The sequence below is a fragment of the Corvus brachyrhynchos genome, unplaced genomic scaffold, assembly GCF_000691975.1.
Source record: "Corvus brachyrhynchos isolate BGI_N302 unplaced genomic scaffold, ASM69197v1 scaffold716, whole genome shotgun sequence".
In the NCBI taxonomy this organism is placed as follows: Eukaryota; Metazoa; Chordata; class Aves; order Passeriformes; family Corvidae; genus Corvus; species Corvus brachyrhynchos.
In genome coordinates, this window is record NW_008238433.1 from 28,298 (window position 1) to 49,492 (window position 21,195).

The window sequence follows — 21,195 nt, forward strand, 5'->3', positions numbered from 1 at the left end:
AGGGAAAGAAAAAAGCTACTTACATCAGTATTAATGTGCTTTGTTATAAAATCGTGTGTCCATTTTGTAGTCAGAGAATTCAAAAAATACTTTGTTATGAAACTGCAGTTATGTATGTGGTTTTGCAACACCAGTGATGATATCAGTAGGTATTTTGGCCAAGTCATATATGCACGTTACGCTAGATTAGATTGATCATGTCAAGTGAATGAAGTTACAGAAGGGATTTATTAAAAATACTAGTGGATGACTTCCTGCTTGTTCCAGTCTTCCTGTTTCTTTTTAGTGTAGGAGCTTGGTGTCAACTGGCTTAGTCACAAAGTCCTGTGAGTTAAAAGTATATCTGCTGATTTATGGGACGTGCTGAGAAACTGATTTACCTGTCTTTATAGGGTTCCCATTCTTCTGTGAGAGGGTATTCGGGTATGCTGTTTGTTTTCAGTTCTATGGCAATTCTTTATCATTCCTTAATTGTTTTGCCCTGTAAGGTAAAAAGAGAATCATAGGGTTCGGTTCTGTGATTCAGCAAGTTTGGTCTAACAACTGCTGTAGCAGAAGGATGTGCTTTTTATTTTAACTTTTTTCCTCATGCTGATGCTGGCATTCATCTGATTAAATAGCAAATAATTTCAGGGAGGTAGTTCTAGTGCCCTTTATTGATTTTGGTAGGGTTCATGCTCTGGGTTTTTGGTTCACTGAAATGGTCAGAAGTCAGCAAGCAAGAAGTAGGAATTTAATGAAGTGTTGAGGTGGTGATTGAGGGAGAGGAAGAAAGAGACAGGTTTTAGATTTGCCTAGCCATGTTGCAGAGAACAAGTACTCAATTGGCTGAAAGCAATTATTTAAGGCAAACATGGAGGTTGGAGTTGCTGACATACTACTTGTCCCCATGCTTTTTTTCTGGGAGGAAAAAATAAGAAACGAGCAGATTTAATTTGGTTGTTATTTCACAGGATGTTCTTAGGAGCGAAGAACCAAATCAGCACAGGTATTCTCTGCTTTAAAGTGTGTCTTTGTATCTTCCCAACAGTGCTGTAGTGTTCCAAAGTACCTTTCATCAGAAGAGTAATAAAAACCGTGTAAATGGCATTTTTTTGAACTTTTGCTTTTTGGTGACACTATGTTTTTTGCTATTGTAGGCAATCTTATGTGGAATCTTAGGACTAACAACATGGAAGAGGCCAATGATGCTTTTGGTAGGTATGGATTAAAGTTTGTAAGGAAATTATATAAAAATGATCCTAATTTAATAGTCATTGGTAAAAAAATAATCACCCCTTTCTTCTTTTAAAAAAGTAATGTTGAATCTTTCTTTTCAAATGGTAGAATTGTAATTATTAATAGAGAAGTCAAAGACCATGAAAGGCCATATTCTTTCGTGCATGAATGAAGTCCCCAGTAAGGGCAAGAAGTGTCTGGAAGAATTGTTAATGTTATGTAAAGAGCAGGTTTTATGTTTTTGTATGTATAAGAAAATGCTGGCTTAGAATAAGTAATTTAGTTCTCTGAGGCAGTGCAGCTTGAACTGAAATGAAGGGGATGGTTCTAAATCTTAGCTTAGTTGTAGTGTTTTAGTTTCTGACAATGGGTTTGAGAGCTAACTTAACACCATACAGTAGGATCCAGTGCTAGTTTCATATACAGTTGACACTGCATTGCTGTGAGAGAAGTAGATTGATGTGCAGGGTGTGTAAGCTGTTTCTGCTTGTAAGTGGAATCTGAAGCTGTGTGGCTCTTAATGTCTCAGAGTTGGGATTTGAAAAAAGTTTTGGAGTTGCTTTTGTGTGTGGGTTTAGGGAGTTTTTTAGTTTCGTTGGTTGATTTGGGGTTTTTTGTTTACTTGTTTGGAATTTTTTGCCTTACTGTCATTTCTGAAGACTTTTTCCAGGCCAAGGCAGTTGTTTCATTTTATGCACCACTTCTTTGCGATCCACATGGGTATCGGTGAGGAGTACCAAGGATTAGATGTGTGAGCTGTGGATGGAATCATAGGTTCACCGAGGTTGGAAGAGATATTTGAGATCATCAAGTCCGACTGTCAACACAGAACTGCCGTAAACCCCTAAACCACATCATCCAGTGCCAGATCCAGAAGCCTCTTGAACACCTTCAGGGATAGTGACTCCACCACCTCCCTGGGCAACCTATTCCAATGCATGACCACCCTAACAGCAAAAAAGCTTTTTCTAATATCTTATCTGAATCTCCCATGTCTCAGCTTAAGGCCATTTCCTCTTGTCCTCTCACAGCAGGCACAGTTGCGGACACGGGCCCCACCCCTCACACCAGCACCATCTCACGGACGTTATCTAAATGGGGCCCCCCCGAGCCTCCTTGAGACTAAACAACCCCAGCTCCCTCAGGTGTCCCTCATGAGAGATGTTCTTCAGTTCTTTCAGGAGCCTCGTTGCCCTTCGCTGGACACGCTCCAGCCCCTCAACGTCCTTTTTAAAGTGAAGGGCCCAGAACTGAACACAGACTTGGGGTGTGGCCTCCCCAGCGCCCAGTACAGGTGCGTGATCGCTGCCCAGGTCCTGCTGGCCATGCTGTTCTTGATACAGGCCAGGATGCCACTGGCCTTCTTGGCCACCTGGGCACACTGCTGGCTTGTGTTCAGCTGGCTGTTGACAGCACCCCCAACATGCATTGTCATTACTCGGTGTGCATTGGTTAACACAAGCAAATTTTTTAGGAGTTTTGTGGATATAGAGAGGAGCCTGGTGTTAGAGACTCCCAGTCTGGAAGGGCCATATTTTTATCCAGATAAGTGTACATGCTATCAGTCTCAAACTGCCTAAGGCTTGCGCAGTACTCCTGTGTTGGTATTGCCTGTGTTCTGTGCTGTTCCTGTAGCATGTTGTTGCTGTTGTTTCCTTTTGTCTGTTGTTGCTCTTTCACTCTTTAACATTCTCCTTTGTATAAATTTTATTTTCCTTTCCTAATTTTACTAAAATAGAAAGCACAAACTCTTCTTATTCTTTCTTTTATATCAAATTATCTTTAGAATGGTCACATGCTGAAGGAGATGGCCCTGGGATACTGTGCGGCAGATGGGAAAGTTTCTGATGTGAAATTGATTGAAGCCCTGAGCAGCCTGCCATGGTTTCATAGCTGACCCTGCTTTTGAATAGGAGAACACACAGGAGTTTTCCTGAGCTCTCTTACAGCCATAATTATTCTATGATTATGTGATTCTGTGAAATTGTTTGGGGTTTTTTTCTTATTTGTATGTGTGTTCTATAGAAGTTTCATTTTTTCTAGCCAGATTAGCTCAGCCTTGACACTGGGAAGCATTTCTGATGAAAGAACAGTCAAACGCTGGAACAGGGTCATAGAGAGGTGGTTGATGCCCCAAGCTGTCAGTGTTTAAGAGGCATTTGGACAATGCACTTAACACTGGGCTTTGATTTTTGATGAGCCCTGAAGTGGTCAGGCAGTTGAACTAGATGATTGTTGTGGGTCCCTTCCAACTGAAATATTCTATTCTATGTGAAAAAAAAAAAAAATTAACATTAAACTCTTCATGAGGGTAAGGAAATCATGCCTTAAACTATCTACAGTCTGTCAAGGACAGATTGTTAGTTTCTGTGAGCATATTTATGTTGGGCAAATATCTATTTTGTCTACCCTCTAGTAACTTGAACATTTTCTCTAGGAAGTTATGAAGAATACACAATTACATGAATTGTAAAAGCAAGCTTCCTAAAGGTCTCAGCAATGAGAATCATTACACAGTCATGACTTACAGTTATGACATTCATAAGTAAAACTAAAAAACTCCTTCAGAACTAAAACATATCCTTTTTTCAGTTGTGACTGTCCTCCACTTTTAACTCCTTATGTAAGGCCTTAGCACTCCCAGTGATGGTTTCTCACTATCTGTGTTTGGGATTTTCTTGGTCATGGAGAAAAACAGCCAGAGTGTTGTTTTTCTTTCTGTGACAGCAAGATTCTGGTGCTGCTGATGCTTGCAGAAAGCACAGGGCTGCAATGCTGTGAAAAAGGAGCTTGGGATGGTTTCAGCCACTCTTGTTTTCCCCTTGGAGGGGAGGAAGGAAAGGAAACACATTGGTTACAGATGTAGTGTACCTTTAGTAGCACCATCTGTGAAAAAACAGCCATGAAGAGGGATGGCTGTGATAAGACCTTTTAGTAAATAAAATGGAGAGCAACATTTGGATTTTGCCACCTGCGCTGTTTTACAGCTACATTAGCAGTGTGGGATGATACTAAATAAATAATACATCTGAGAGACAGGGTACTGCAAGGCAAAATCAAGCTACAGTCATATCTTTTGAAGGACATTTTTGCAAGGGAGGCCTAGCCTTGAGCAGTACAGATGCTGAGAAGTCCAGATTCTGAAATCCTTCCTTGGTTTTAGGTGTTTGAGGAATTTCTGTTCTCAATATCTGTTGTCAATCAGTTTTGGAAGTCAGTTTTTAATGCTTGTGCTTTGAAGCTGATTTTAGTTTGAGGTAATGCTGGCTTAACACTGGACTTGATGATCTTGGAGGTGTTATAATCCTATGTTACTTCTTCTTCAGGACTGCCCAAATGTATTAATGGGGAAAGGGAAACTCACCACCACCACCTACCCCTCCAAGTTACTTGGGTATTGACTCTGAACCTTTCTGGGCTTCCATGCATAGAACCCGGTTCCTTCCTCTCTGCTCCTAAGCTCCTTCCTTTCACACAGCTTTAAATCTTATTTTTAACTGGAGGAACCTAAATTTTTTCAGAAAGTACATCAGTTCTCCATTGTTAGTTTGATTGTGTATGTTTTGAGGGCAGCTCACATCTTTGACAGGTCATGCTTGCTTGTTAATAGCTTCTGTCCTTACTTGTATGTCAGTCTGGACTAATCTGACTTTATGTTACATTCCCAGGAGTTGCCAGGTGCTGTACATGCTTTGCTGAATGCAGAAGCCCTTAGCTATTGAAGCATCCTTTCCTTTCAGTCGTGTACTAATTAGTTGCAATTCTGTAGAGTGCTTTTTAAGTGATTCTCTGGTTGTGCTTGTTTCTGGTTTTGGGTTTTTTTCACCAACTGAAACAAAGACTTCAAGTTAAGCATCTCTCTGCCTGGTGCTCTCCTTGCTAAAAGGAGACTTAGCTGTGATCGAATGAAAGGGAAAGGAGTGCCAGCATCCAACAAGACACCAGCCTGTTGTACTGTGCAGAGTTCAACTGCTGCAGCTTCAAGAACTGGGGAGCAGTTTGGTACCTGCAAAATGCATGGGATCAAGAACTCAACAGAACACATAGAGGCTGGTTGAATGCAACTCTGGCTTTCAGCTACATCAAGCACTGCATGCTTTTGTTGTTTGCTAGCATGGCAGCTTTTGTGTTCATAAATGTTACCTGTTTTCATGTAAAGCTTTGAGGGGTTTGACAGAAAAGTCATAGTTGCATGTGCAGCATGAGTCATTCAGTCCGATTCTTCTCATGTTTTACAGTGTGGTAACATAAGCATTTGAAAATTTTATTTGAAACACTTTTAAGTTAAAAGTGTTAATGTTTTTGGTTTATGAAAAATATTTACAGATATTACATTGAAAACAGAAAAGTTTATGAAATTCAGCCTTTATTTGTAACCTTGAAAATTTTTGAAGAATTAATTTGTGGTAAACCTTGTATTTAATTGAAATTTTTTGTGCAAAGAAAAGTATGTCCTGGAAGACTTTAAATAAAGATTTCTTAGGGCTGATTGCTGCTATGATATCTGCACCTTGACAGATTTTCATGAATTTAGCCAAAATTTAATGTATAGACCAAGACACGTAGTTCTGGTGACATTCTTAAATTTTAGCTCTGCTAGCAACAGTATAAAACACTGAACAGAAGCTGCATATCATGTCCCTAACCCGGAAAAACAGTGTCTCCCTAGCCATGTATTTTATAATAAGCAGACATTTAAGTTGTGAGAATTACTGTAGTAGTATCTTTTTTCCCTGGATGTTGGAAGTGAAGTAGTTCAGTGTTAACCTGTATGCTCACATTTAGGACTCCAGCATTAATCAAGAAGCGGTAATTACACAAAGGTTTTAAAGTCAGTATAAGCAAATAGAAGTATGCTTTTAAGTTTGAGAGTATGAAAAGCCATTAGAGGCTTATAGCCATTTTTATGCTGCAAAAGCTTTTCTCTCATACCTGAGGTGTTTTAATTCTGCTTTTGAAATATGTGACTTTTAAAATTAAATTAATTAAGTAGCCTTTTCTTGTGGGGCCTTCCTTTGTTGACAGTTGTATTGTGGGTCTCCATATGGTACAATAAAAAGCTCTCACAACTGCCAAAAATCTAGTAAGGTCCCGTGAGTTTTAATTTTCACACTGCTGCTGTGCATAGGGACACTTAATAAACTGACTTACTTTTTTCTACAGGATATTTATAAAGTATGTATGTAGGCTGTGAACGGATATAAGAGTTGATGATTGTGAAACAACTGTTTCTTCTTTCCTTTAAGTGCCTGCTTGGGCATCAGTCCTGTGTGTGCATATTCAAGTGAAGGCAGTTCCTCTCTGACATTAGATGCTCACTTCAGTGACAGCAGCAGCAGCACAACAAGCAGCTTCCCCTTGCAGAATGAAAGATAGTGCCAGAGCTTTACTATGCAAATTTATTCTTCCTTGGAGTCCTCAGAGGGCATGATGATACTTTTTTACCTGGAAGAGATCATACATGTAAGACATTAGCAAATTAATAGAATACACTTTGCTTTTGTGTAGTTTAATTCATATGAAGATTCTTCACGGCTTTCTGCAGCTGTTCACAGTCCATGTGTATCTAGTGCTCTGAAGATGAAGCCGTGAGCCAAGCTAAAGCCATAATTTGAGTTGTTTCCATTTTTATAACTGCAGTTAAGACCTGTTACCTCTGTTTAGGCTTTTAAAATACCATGTTTGCTTTTCTCTGTTTTTTTCTAAGTTGTGAAGTACGTCTCTCCTCTGGGTAGGATCTTCTGTCACTGGGATAAGGTGTAACCCCTGTTTAATTGACTGTTGATGTTTAAATTTGCATCTGCAGGAGAGTATTTGTAACAAAATAAGCTGACAGAATACATGTTTGATTGGACAGTGAGTGGCTGAATGGCTGAGCTAAGAGGGTTGTGATCAGTGGCAAAAGCCGAGCCAGCTGAGGGCCAGTCAGCAGTGTTGAGCCCAAAGGGTGGAAACTGGGGCCAGTACTACTGAAGTGAATGCTCCGCACAGTAGATCTGAGTGCACTCTCAGCAAGTTCACAGGCGGTGCAAAACTGGGAGGAATGGCTGTTACTCTAAATATTGCCGTTCAGAAGGACCAGGACAGGCTGAAGAAATGCACTGAATCTCCTGAAGTTCAACCGTGGGGAATGCAGAGTCCTGCCTGTATAGGGAAGTTCCCCTAGTACACAATAGGGAACAGTTTGGTGGAAAGCAGCTCTGCAGAAAAAAACCTGGGGATCCTGGTGGACAACAAATGGTCCATGAGACAGCAAAGTGCTCTTTGTTGCAAAGTGGTGTCCTGGGCTGGATTAGGCAGAGACTTGGCAACAGGTCAAGGGATGTGATCCTTCCCACACCTGGAGAGATGTGAAATCTGTGGTTGCTCAGCCTGGAGAAGAGAAGGCTCAATGGGAATCTCCTGCATCTCTGTAAATAGCTGATGGGAGGGAACGAACAATAGGGAGCTGGACCTTTCTCCGTAGCGCTCACTGGCAGGACAAGAGGCTGTTAGCACAATTGAGAAAATAGGAAATTCCATCTGAACATGAAGGATGACTTCTTTACTGTTATGATGGCCAAAAACTGGTGTAGGTTGCCTGTAGAGACAGTCAAAACCAACTGAATATTATATTCAACAGCTTGCTATAGGTCATAAAATCATAGAATGGTCTGGGTTGGAAGGGATGTTATGGTTCCAACCCCCTTGTTGTGCCACCTGCTTGAGCAGGAGATTGGATTTGGATGGTCTCAAGAGGTCCCTTCCAATCTCAGTGATTGTGTAAAGATGCTGACCAGTGATGGAGCAGAAAGAAAAAGGATTTTTTCTCTTGACAGTCAAGTACAATGTATTTTCCATTGTCAGATATGTGGTAGAGAATTTTGTGGTTATGGTTCAGATCATGGTAGTGTTTTAGATTGTATGTAGAGGAATTATTCTTATCTTCTGCTCATTTGGCAGGATTTTCTGAATATTGGATTATTCAGTCAAAAATACGCTATACATATAATAAAAATCAGATCAAGATTATAATTACTCATAGTAGAATTTATTAGAACATAAATGCAGAAATTATTATACTTGTTTTGCATATTTACAATAATGTTCCTTCTCTTCCTCTTTGTTCTTTGATTTCTGTCATTTTTAAGAAAAATATTTGTAATTTTTTTGTTGTTTTTCAAATTTTGAATTGAAGGTCTGTATTTTAACTGTAACTTTTTTATAGCTGTATGCAGGCAGAATTTCTGTTGCAGCTTCTGTACCAAAGGAGACAACTTAAATGTGAATTTGCTGCTTTTTTTCTTTTTAATCTTTCTTTACTTTGGCCACGTAACTTCTTTTCTCCATTTGTTCATCAGTTGAAAAAGGACAGATACACCTCTTGTTTTTCGTAATATAATTTAATGAGATTTGTGCTATAAAGATGTCTTATGTTGAAACAGCTTCTATTTCAATTGCAAAACTGGTTAATTTCTAATTGTCAGTGCCCTGTGTTGAACCCACTTAAAAAGTTTTCTTTATACGCAATACCCATGTGTACCAATTTTCTTTTTCTCAAAGTAGTTTTTGTCAAAAGAGTAACTTTTGATAAAAAGAGTAACTTTTTAGATAAAAGCGTAAGAAATGGGTTTGATTCATTTATGTGCTGAGCAGGGAGTTAATTTTAAAAAAATCATGAGATCCGGTGTTTGTATGGAAAAACAAATGACGCTCAGAGTGCTTTCTAGAACTAAGACCGTCTTATCTGTGGTTTTGTATTAGTACAAAGCTAGGAAAAAATACTCTTCTTCTAATAATTAATAAATTATTTTGTTCTTAGTATGTCTAACACAAAGATGTCCCAGTCCTCTTTGGAGATTTAGTAATAACTACTTCAATTATTGGGGTTTTTGGGGTTAAAATCTACCTTATGGAATAATGTTATGGTCAAACTAGTAATGAGTAGTAATGTTGTAATGAGGAATTTAGCTTGCAGAGTAATGCACTTTGGCTCTTGTCCATTCCTGGGTGATTATTTCCCTGAACCTCAGAAAATGGGAACATAATTTGTGCAACAGCTGTTACCTATTTCTGGTTCAGATTCCAGGCAGCTAACCATGGTACATCGGCTAAATTTATTTGGAAGGCCATGGTGTTATTCTTCACATGTTTAGGAAGTCCTTGTTGCTAGATCTCCTGTAAAGCTGGATTCATGTCCCTCATAGTGTCCTTCTCTTCCTCTGTTTTTTTGTTATGTCCTGCTTTTGTAATTCGAACCATTTTGATACAAAGAAATATGAGTGAGCAGATTGTTATTAACGAAGATTCTTTAGGACATTAAGAATCAGGTACTTGCTTTGTAGGATTGAATGCTTAAAGGAGGAATCTTATTTTTATTTTTCTCTGAAGTAGTAGTCTTACCCATAGCATTTTCTCCTGAAGTAAAGAATATTTTTGCCTGTATGAACAGAGACAGGGGTAGTCCTTTCATATGTTCAAAATCCATATCCAATGTTGTGTATGCAGATTGTAAGGGCATAGGTCAAAGCAAGACATAATTTTATCTACTGCTTCTGCTTGTCCTTTTTTCAGGTATTTTGTTACTCTTGTCATTGCTCGATTTCAGGTGACTTATAAATCTGAAAGTATTATCTGATTTACAAATATTTTGGTTTTAGTAGCCAGGAGGAAATATTATCATATAGCTAAACTCTCTTAAGTGTTTTCGTCCTCACTGTACTGGGACAAATATTTTTTATTTATTTGTGCTGCAAAGTAATTCTGGAAATCCTGTGCAGAGTGAATGTTGGCTTAAGATGTTTCTTCCTCTTCAGGTTTCTTTACTGTTCTGAGTGTGTTGAGAGCTAAACCCGGTGGAAGAGTATGGCACACAGTGGAAGTTGGGTGACTTGCAGATCATACTTTGCACTCCAGAAGAGCCTTTAGTTGCTTGATCTATTGTTACTGACATTTTCAATAGTTGCATATATTTTATTTCTGCATAACTAGTTCAGAATAAAGAGAGAGAAGACAAAGGTTTTTGGGAATAGGTTAAGACACCTTGGGGCACTGAAGTCATGGGCAGTTTTGAAAAAGAAGCCGAGTGTCATTCCCAGCATTCCCAGTTTGTGAGTGGGATTTGCATTGTCATGAGTTCCTTGGGTTGGGTTCCTGTGCCTACTACAGTTAACTTTGTTTTGCTGTTCCAGGTTAACCTGTTTATTCTGCTGTCTATAATCTGTGTTCTGCTGAACTTGACTGGATTAATACTAGGATGTCAAGGCATTCAATTTGTGTCCGGGGTACCCAGATGCGATTTGGTGAGCACACATACTGATTTACATTGATTTCTTCTCATTATGGCATATTAGCTTGCTGTGCTGAGATCACAAAGTATCCTGATGCAGAGTTGCAAGTAATTTAAGAACTAGCATAAAGGATTTTTGTAGTAATGTAACAAATATAAACTGTTGGAAAAAGCCTGAGCAATGGCGGGTAATGGTGAGCTACCTACAAAATGTTCAGTCTGTTGTAATCTGTGGATGGGATCGTTCTTCCTCTTTTGCCTCACTTGGTGAGGACCATTTGTGTTGATACCTTACAGCAGAAGATGTGAGGAAAAAAATAAGGTAGATCAAATCATTCTAGCTTTTCAGAACACTTCTACTTGAGGAAGAAGCAATCTGTACAAGACAGGGCAGAATGCAAAGATTTTTCTCAAGTGGCTGTCATGAGAAATAGAAGAATCACTATTTATGAACTGGAAAATGTGGAGTAATTGAAATTTAAGGATACAATACAGGGTCACTTGGTGATGATTACTTGTGTGTAAAAGCTTGAAGAACTTTGTGGGTTAATGAAAAGATCTTTGAATATCTATTTTCATTCATTTATTTCTTCAGGAAAGCTATTGTTGGTTCCTTGGCATGCCAGTGGGTGTACTGCAGTGAGAGTCTGAGATTATAAACCTTTGGCAATCTAGATTCACCCAGTATCACTATACCAAAGCCACACTGAGAATTTATAATGATATCCCAGATGAGGTGGTCAAATGTTGCCGGAGTTTCTGAGCTGTCTGTGGTTGGAAGTACAGGGTACAGCAAAAAGACATTCCTGAAATCATTAATTATTTTGTAGGGTGGCTTCTGTAGGTGGAAGAGTGTCAACATTGTGACTCTAGAGTTTGACAGCTAAAACGCCAATTATTTCTAGATATGGAAACATTGAATTTCTACTTCGAAAACTAAGATGACAAGATTAATTTGAAAGGGGAAGTTACAAACAGTGGTGTACAGATATGGCTATTAACGATTTGACTGGGTTGAAATGATAGTTGTGTGTTTCATTCCATCCACAGGAATGCAAGATATATTCGTGAACCAAAGAAAATGTGTACAGTTCATATAGAGTGGTTTACACAACAGGCAGAGAAATAATTTCTAGGCTGCTATGCATTGGAAGGAGCATAGATAATAAAATGGCTTAGTAATCAGTGCAACTATGATTACAACAATATACTAACAATTGTAAATGTGTTAATGCATTAGCCATAATGCTTTCTCTCAAATAAGGAGCGTGTATAATGCAGCTTTATAATGCAGGAATCATTGGCATACCAAACTGTTCAATTATATGATTCTGTATTTCCTGCTCTGTGGTCATGGGTTTAGTTTAGGACACAGGTTCTGTATTATACAGGTGAAAATACTGCATAAAACAAATTAAAAGTAGAGTTTTGTTTCTTAAAGATGAATATGGATGAGAACAAGATTTGTTTCTGCTGTGAAGAACTTCATCTCACTGAATGCACAGAAGTAGAGGCTGTATTGAAGCTATACCATGTGAAGTCATGCAGTGCTGCTCACCTTCTTCTCAAGGTACCCTGCGCACACAGCAGTAGCACTGCTTTTATAGTGTTGGTGCTCGTGCAGCAGTGCAGAGCTGAAGTGATTGCCATGTTTACTGGGGAAAATTCTGTTGTTTTTCTGGTCTTCCACACTAGTCAGAAGCTCTTCATGGTTCTGTAACATGTGGGGAGTTTTTTTCATGTCTGGGTTTTGACCAGTGCACTGCTGAGCCAATAAGCAGTTCTTGCCCCTTTTTTGTGCTTAGTGCAACCAAAACTGCAGTTGAATCCAGACAAGATTACAGGGGTAAATATGATGTAAATTTTAGCTAATGATTTGACGCCTTCATTGGACTTTTGCACTTCTCAGCCCTTCTTGGCTTACAAACTGCTAAAATAAAACACCCAACCAGCACCATCTTCAAATATAAAAGAACTTTGACATTTCTTTAATGGTGATCATGTTGAATCTGGATTTCCCACAGAAAAGTTATGAGGAAGGTTATAATTCTTGGATGAATAGATGGATAAATCACATCTGAGCTGTATTAAACCCTTCTGGATCTCTCTGTCAGGACAATAAATAGTGTAAAATGAGCTTTTGCAAATTACTCGTCTTGGAGATTGTGCTGAAGACTTCATCCCATACATTTCTTAGAAGTAATTGCCATGGTCATCCCTGTGTTTTCTCTATTTGTTTTAGTTTTGTTTATTTTGTTACTATTATTATTATTATTATTTATTATTATTATTACTGTTTTTACATTTACAGATACCATTATTTAATTTTTTAATTTTAATAATCTTCATGTTCTTCAGAAAGTTCTTTTAGCTCTTAGTGTCCTGAATGCTGTCACTGCCACAGTCTGCTTCTTAGCGGCTGCCCTGCATTACTTACAGATACTTGCATCAAGAAGATCCTGCATAGTAAGTGAGCACAAGGCATTGCCTGCCATAAAGAGTGTTGGAAACAGTATTAATAGATTACACAGTTCAGCAGTATTTGTAGGTCAGAAGGGTTTTAACAGAAGTTTTGTTTGATTAGGACGAATCTCAGATTGAAGACCAAGATCACATTTTGGATCCTGATGATTTTGTCCCACCTGTCCCACCTCCCTCCTATTTTGCAACTCTTAATTCTTGTACGCCACAAACAAGTAACAGGTAAAACTGTGCACTCTCTTCCTTTCTTTTAGTGTCTTTCAAAACACTGCCTAATCTTTTTTTTTAAGACTATTTTCTCTGATGAAAAAGGTTTGTGATTTTAGGGGGATTGAAAAAGAAAAAAGAAGGAAAAGCACATTTGTTTGAAGACAGCATAAATACAGTGTGGGTAACGGGTAAAGTTTTGTGGGTTTGGGTTTAGATTCTGTAGGAACCATTTCTAGGTAAGAGAAATACTGCTGCTTGACACAGCTGAAAACTTACACGATGCTGTCAGGAGCAGTTCTGGGCAGCAATGAGAAGCCAGACACAGCCAGAGACCGTGAGTGGTGTTCCCCCATGGACCTTCCTGCCAGAGTCATTCCCCTTCTCCCTTTTGGGCTGCTAGGGCTGACTGAAGGGTATGTTTTGACTGCACTGCTTGGCCAAGTAATCCCTTACCCTACAGGTGGCTATATGCTCTTCAAAGTAACTTGCAGGTTGGCTTTATGACTCAGGTGGGGCTGCATTATTCTGTTCTGAACATACAATATTTATACATAAAGTATTACAATGCTCAAGCAGACTGTGTGACTCTTGTTTAAAATTCCTCCTTTTTGCTGTGTACAGGACTGTTTAGTTTATTTCACTGTCTCATCAGGAATAGCATGCATGGTTTTGAAGACTCTGTGTTCCTGGCAGAGGTAATTACAGATCCTGGGATTGCCTAGAAAATGATAACATGGCGCAACAATAGGCTTTACAATGAACAGGTCCTCTGAAACACCAGAGACTGTAGTTGAATTCAAAATATTACTAAAAGCCTCCTATATCAGTCTTGGTTCAATCTGCTGATGAGAACAGGATGGAATGTGTAATGATCTCTTTGGAAAAATAATTATTTATTGAAACTTGCTTTTCAGAGTTCCCCTGCTTTAAGATGGACCAGTTGTTCTTTGTTTAGCATGTCATTCTAGATGGTTATCTCTTCCCCAGCAGCAGTATTTCTTCTTTTTTTCTTTCTTCTTTTTTTTTTTTATTAAGCACAGGAGGAGCTGCTGAACAGTATTTAAGGCTGTGGTCTAAAATTGAGTAGATACCTAAACTTGTTGATAGTAACATTTAAGTGAAGATGACATATTTCTGAAGTCAGGCTACTTGTTTCAGGGTGTTCTGGGTAGTTGTACAGCAGTGCAGAAGTTAAAGCAACAGACAGGCGTAATTTCTGTTTTTGGAAGATGAGTAATTATGACTCAGCCCAGGCTGGATCCTGCAGAGTGGCTGAGATGGGATGTGTCCATTTCTCAGTCAGCCTCCCCACACTTCTTCCTCCCAGACTGTGTCCTGAGCTCTGTGTAGCACCTGTGCCCTGGCTTTCTGTGCTGAGCTCGGTGGTCCCTGCATCCCAAGCTTTGTGTGCAGGGGGGTGTGACCGGAACCACATCCAGGGAGGTGAGCCCCCATCTGCAAACTCCAAGACAGATACATGCCCTGAAAAGGGAAACACCACAGTCATCAAAACTGGTTCCAAGGACATGTTTGGAGTGGGTAGGCATTTTCTGCCACTCTTTAAATTGAAAAGTCAGAGGCCCAGCTATCAAAGCCAATTGGTTTGCTCTTCTACTTGTAGGAAACCTTTACATTTGTCTTATTTAATGGCAGGCAAAACCCAAACTAGCACTACAATGTCTGGTCAATTCCTACCTCTGCTCTTCTTATTTCATACGTTAAAAAATAGCAATTACATTATTTTTCAGGGCTGGCACAACATAAACAGTTAGAGCTGAGTTTCCAGGTGAAAAACAAAATGCGAAGTTTGCCAGGAGTTGGACTTTGTTCCTTGTGGGTCCCTTCCAACTCAGGATATTCTGTGATTCTGTGGAATTGTCACAGACACATGCATTTAAGGGAGGAGGTGATGCATGTAGGGCAGCAAACCGATTGCCTAGGGCCTAGAAATATACCTCTGTTCAGTTTAAAGTATTGTTTGGGTACATCCTGGAAATGACTTTTGTAATTAAGGGACTCAAGGGAATGCTCTTCTAGTTGCATGTTCTGTAATAAGTTTTAACGTAATTGTTGGACATAGCATTAATTATCAAGGTGTGACTGAACTGGATAGGCCAGATCAGGCATGTTTAAAAACAAAACTAAGATTCAAAATGTGTGTAATTTTGTGGCTTATGTTGAATGTAAGTTCAGCGTGAACATACTAGGAAAATGTGAAGAAGTAACGTCAATGGAGCATCTGTCTCCATTGTACTCCAAAATTATTCTGAAGCCTTTTGGAACAGGTGAAATAGATGGTAGTTAAAAACTAATTTAATGTGTTCTATTTTCCCCATTTTTAAGGCTAAAAAAGACAATGACCAGCTATCAAAATACCTGCTTTCCTTTCCTCAGATTTCTCCATGCATTACCTCCATTGCCTTCACAGGAGCCTTTCATTAGAGGGCTTCCAGGTTCTCATTTTGAAAGTTTTATTCTTTTCCTGTCTGTGAAAGCAGTCTTCCATAGGTATTTCCATCATTCTACCCTTTCCTCTGAGCTTGCGAGAAAAAAATTTTCACAGTCATCTTTGTTCCCTGCAGCCAGTGTCCAGAGAAGCCCTAAATTCTGGGAGGGAGGACTTGCCTTGCATCCACTAGTGATATCCGTAAACCTGACTGAAGTCCAGAGAGCAAAATGTGGGTTTCTGTGTGTTGCTTGAGGTTCCTGCCTCAGCACCAAATCAGCAACTAAAATGTTAAAAAGACCCCAAACAAACCAGAGCAGAATTGAGATGTTTTGAGTCACAGACTTCTCTGAGGATTGTGTGGGCAAGGTCTTCTTGCCAGTTCTGCTGTTGACCACCACACTTTGTTACAGTGTTCCTGGAGTAATGTAAATATATGTTTATCAAAATTAAGGTTTCTCAAGGAATTGTTCTGTTTTCTTCCTTCTCAGAGCTATCTCCTAAGAGAAGGATGTTGCAGCAAAAGGTCTTTGGGATTTCTGCTGTGTTTCAGAGAGCTCCTTGGAAACTGAGGAGTAAGGTCAGCCATGAGGTGCATTTGCCTCATGCAAGCCTTTGTGAATCAATCAACCGTAATATTTCTGCATCATCACAAAAACAGCCTTTACTTTGAATCTGGCTTTTTCTGTGCAGCTGTATCTGAATATAAAACATCAGATCAGAAGTATCTTGAATTTAGGTTATAATTAAGAACTCAGTGGTTCACAGAACTCAGAGCTAGGCTGTCACATTTTGAATGACAACCTGTATTTTAATCTTTTGTAACAAAACTGAATCTCTGAAGTAAAACTGAAATGGGTTCCTAGGCCCAGTACTGCCCAAAGATGTTTGAACTCTGGGGAACACACTGGAGAGGCACATCCTAAGGAGCAGTTCCCTGCCATCTTCCGAGACAATGTCTTGCAGACCTTGGCGAGTCCATTATCTGTGACTTAGATCCCAACATCTGAACTGGCACAGAAAAGCCAGTGGAGTTTGGTAGCAGAAGGTGTTTTTTCTGCAGCTGGAAAGCCTTACTGACAGATTTGCTCCGTGTTATTTATTGCAGCACACTTGTCTCTGACATGATTTCACTGCCCTATATTTATGGAACACGAATCAAAGGGGTTGAAGTGTTCTGCCGTCTGGACCCACCTCCACCTTATGAAACTGCATGGAGCTCAAACAGCTCTGAGCAGGTAGGGGCCATTGGAGTTTAAAGTCTGATTTGGTTTTTTTCTACTGTAAGGGAAAGGTTGCACTGAAGCATGGTAAGTGTAAGTCAGGAGGATACATTTGATTACAAATGTAAATTTCGCTGAAGAGTTTAATTAATCACTTACCTCTAGAACTGAAAAGTTTTCTCCAGTTGGAAAACTGCCCAGGCATGAGAGAAGGAGCAAAGAGCAATGTGGAGTACACCTGTTCCTGGTTATTCTAAAAGACCTCCTTGCTTTACTTCACTTATGTACCTGCACTCCTCCCATGGGGGACTAGGTCAAGGTTTTGCCATCACTGGCCATCCCTTTTTACTGGTGTTTTCAAAAGATGGGTACTTTTTCCCAGAAAACACTGGGTAGGATAAAATTGACTGATTTGGATGATGAACATTAATATTAGACATTCACTGGCCATGATTTTGCCGTGGAATTAAACTCATATCACACAGTCTCTGTGCAGTTAAAAAAAAGTGTTCAATTTCTAAGGTGGATGTTGCAGTTCTTAGGGAAATTCCAGAGAAAGATGGTGACTTGTGATTTTTCAACTTTTGCATTTTATTCCAGGGAGGCGCACCTCAAATAAATGGCATGGAAGATGTTGATTCAGGGGAAGTAACTGACAGGCAGTCCTCTCAAGGTAAAAAGTACATTTTAAAGTTTGTTCTAGAATGTTCTATCCAACACACACAACTTAATGTAGCAGCAGCATTATTAGTTCTTTGAAAGACAGACACCATACTGCAAGCCAGAGACACAGAATCATGATTGTTTTGGGCAGTGGGAACAAGGATTAGTATTGAAAATGTTTACAAGCATAAAAAGTTGTTGTCACATACGATACAAAAAGAAACATATATTTCCTTTTTAGTAACCTACAATTAGTTTTTGACACTATATCCATATTTTGCAAGAGAAGATGTCCAGCTCCAGTGCTTCCACTTGTTTAGTGTATGTGTTGGTGCCTGTTAACATTTTGCTGCTGTAAAACCAGGAAAAGGATAGAATAATGCTATACTGTGTGGAGCTAAACTGGGAATTACTCCATTATCCAGCTTGGACTGGAGGAATTGCTTAATAATTTCTGCATCCTGGTACAGGAGATAGCTAAATTACTCTTAGACACCACATCAAGATTTGATCTGCCCTGTTTTAGAAAACCATACCTATGGTTCCAAGTTGTTTTTTGCCTTATGTTTGTTGCAATGTGTGCTTTATTAGCTTCCAGCTTTTCCAGTACAGCCCATGAAAGTGTGTTCCAATTTTTGTTTGAACTTGACCGTTGTGGCAAGATTGTCTCGTGTACAATCTTCACACCAGAAGACAGAGAAGGCTCGGGCCAGGGAAAAGCCTGGAATTAATTATTTATTTATTATTTATTTATTTTTATTTTATAAAAATTTTATTTGATTGTGGCCTGTCTTTTCCCAACCTACTTATCAAACTAGAAAAAAACTTTGATTTGAACTGCATCAGTTGAAATTGTTCCTATTATGTGGAGTCAGAGGAAAAAAGAGTTTGTGTAAAATCAGACTTTAGCCAAATGTCAGCTCTGTCAAAGTCCCCTTAAACTCTGACAGTCTGCCTGAAACCTCTGAAAACAAGCACTTGGATGCTTCTGGTGTCTTACCAGGTGTGATAACCAGACACCAGCTACAGCTCCTCTGGATTTCTTTGTCAAAGCTTTCTTACTGGTAAAAATCCTGTTGCTTTCTCTGAGCTTCTTGAGCTCAAACAAGACTAGGTTATCAAACAAGGGTACGTGGTGTGACTTGCTTAAAGTTATGAGAAAGGGAAACAAGAAAGAAATAGCATAGAAAATGCACCTGCAGTGAAGGACAGTCAGGAAAGTCTCTCTTCTGTTTAGTTTTATTTTGTTTTAAAAAAGGCTCTGATGAGACATTGTTTGAGGCATCTGTATTTAAAAACTTCCTTTGCAAGAATTAGACCTACCTGAGCATGTATGGCAAACTGTACCCTCCTCTCCATCATTTTAACTGGTTTGTCCAGTATTTTTTTTAATAAAGAGGTCTGTAAAGAGATGCTTAATTATTAGTCTGCCTGTTAAATTTGGATAAAAAAAGAAGGTGAGCCTCTTAAAAAAAAAATTAATGCTGCTTCTTCTAGATAAAAGGCTCCCTAAAATTTAAGAAAAAGAAATACACTAAGTAGTACCTCTTCCTTTATTTAAATCTGAGGAGATGTACTGCATCTGGCTGGAATGGAGTTAATTTTCTTCATAGCAGCCTGTTCTGCTGGTTTGGATTTGGGACCTGGGGGGAGTTCTTCAGCATTGTCATTGTTCAGGGACTGCCTGGGCACCAGTCAGCTAGTGGTGGATGATTGCTTGTTTTCCTTTGAGTTTGCTGGTTTTTTTTCTCCCCACCTCTGGCTGTCCTTATCTCAAGCCCACTAATTCTGCCAGATTTGTCCTTCCAATTCTCCTCCCCATGTCACTGGGGAAGAGTGGGTGACTGTGAGGGACTGAGCTGCCTGCTGGGCACACAGCAGGAGGGAAATACAAAATGGGGACTTAGCTGGAATTGTGGTAGAGGTAGTCTATGGGCTGTCTCAGCTGGCGCAGTGTAGCAGTCTATAAATAAAACTTGAACTTTCGGTTTTTGCTGGCAGGCTGTCATGCCAGGGCATTTGTATGTGATGCTGTGATTCCCTTGGCATCATCAGGGCTGATCAACTGAGGATAGCTCCCAACAGAAGTTAAAGCTGCACACTACTCTGCCAGCAGAGCCAGGGGAATCCTGACTGCTGGCTGCAGGAGGAGCTCTAAGATTCTTTATGCCAGCTAAAATTGTTTTACTGACTTCATAATCACTCCTGTCAAGCAGAATGGGACTTTCCCTGCTGACTGAGGTAGGCAGGCATGCAACTGTTGCCTTTCCCTGGTCTTAAAATTAAGAACCAAACATGGTTTAAGGGAAAAGGGGTTTTTACCTCAGTATTTATTTAAGGATCCTTAAGGTGCACCTGCACTTTGTCCAGGTGGAATGCGCCGAAATGCACACCGAAATGCACACACGATAGATCACATATACAATATATAGGCCTTGCAAATTAGCATATCTATCAAAGATTCCCCAATGAGAAGCTTAAATGAATAGCGTGATATCTCCCCATCCTGAGGAATTCTCCCCTGGATGGGCCTATCTTAGTTTACAGGATGTGTTCTAGGGAAGACCTTGGTTTCTCAGGATAGCGTAGGACTTTCTGGCCTCCAACTGCCAGGCCTCCAGGATGTTTGGTCTCCTGGCTTAATGGAATCTTAGGACTACCCTAAGTTATCAGGCTTAAGGAATTACAAGTATGCATGCTGAAAGCACTGGGGATACATAAAAGCTATATAAAAGGGTATATAAAAGGTATATAAAAAAGGCAAAAACTCATCATGGCATCACAACCTTTTGCTGGTGGCAGGAAATGCTTAGTAGATGCTCTGTATCATCACAAACTAGGTGTATGCATTTCCAGTACACACCACCTTAAGACAATTATGTCTCTGAAACACTGACATTATTAAGAAAAATGAGATCTGAAACATTAACATTATTAAGAATTATCATAAGATCATGAAATCAGTTCATTAATCTGTTCAGAATTTTTTAAAAGTACCAAACAAACAACTTCTCCAAAGTAACACACCGAGTGTGTGCAGCATTTTAGGTAGAACTGTTGCCTGTGGAATGGACTGACACTGGAAAAATTCCTGGAGAACTGTCTCCTGTGGGAGGAACCCCATGCTGGAGCAGAGGAAGGACCCCCTCACTGAGCAGCAGCAGAAACAACGTGTCATGAACTGACCATAACCCACATTCCTGCACCGCTGCAGGGCAGCAGATACAGCCCAGGGGAGGGTTCGGGGAAGGCGTTTTTAAGATTTGTTTTACTTCTCATTATCCTGCTTGTTTTTTGATAAATTCAGCTAATATCCCTGAGCTGAGTCTGTTTTGCCCGTGATGGTAATTGATGAGTGATCTCTCCCTGTCCATATTTCAAGTCATGAGCCTTTCATTGTATTTTTTCTCCCCTGTCCAGTTGCAGAGGGGAGTGATAGAATGGCTGTGGTGGGTGCCTGCCATCCAGGCAGGGGCAATCCACTACAAATTTTTTAACTCCTGCATGAGCCAGAAAATTGTTTTCTGTAATATGCCAGGTGCCATCAGATGGAGGTACAGAACCAAGCCTCCTGAGAAATGTATGGAGCTTCGTCCTGTCCTGTTCATTAAATTGCAGCATATAATTTCACTCTTAGGAAAAGGAGGAGTGGGAAGGATATAACATATCACAAGAATCCAGGAAAA

At 39.6% G+C, this 21,195-nt stretch overlaps 1 protein-coding gene across 1 annotated transcript in view; it reads left to right on the forward strand.

Annotated features, from left to right (window-relative positions):
- The window catches only part of FAM189A2 (family with sequence similarity 189 member A2), a 34,084-nt gene that overhangs the window by 8,460 nt on the left and 4,429 nt on the right, over positions 1 to 21,195 (forward strand). The window contains exons 3-9 of the mRNA XM_017736444.1: positions 1,140 to 1,196; positions 10,389 to 10,499; positions 11,928 to 12,056; positions 12,845 to 12,952; positions 13,071 to 13,189; positions 16,732 to 16,861; positions 17,447 to 17,519. Of these exons, the coding sequence (XP_017591933.1) occupies positions 1,140 to 1,196; positions 10,389 to 10,499; positions 11,928 to 12,056; positions 12,845 to 12,952; positions 13,071 to 13,189; positions 16,732 to 16,861; positions 17,447 to 17,519 (727 nt within the window). The remainder of the gene's footprint in view (positions 1 to 1,139; positions 1,197 to 10,388; positions 10,500 to 11,927; positions 12,057 to 12,844; positions 12,953 to 13,070; positions 13,190 to 16,731; positions 16,862 to 17,446; positions 17,520 to 21,195) is intronic.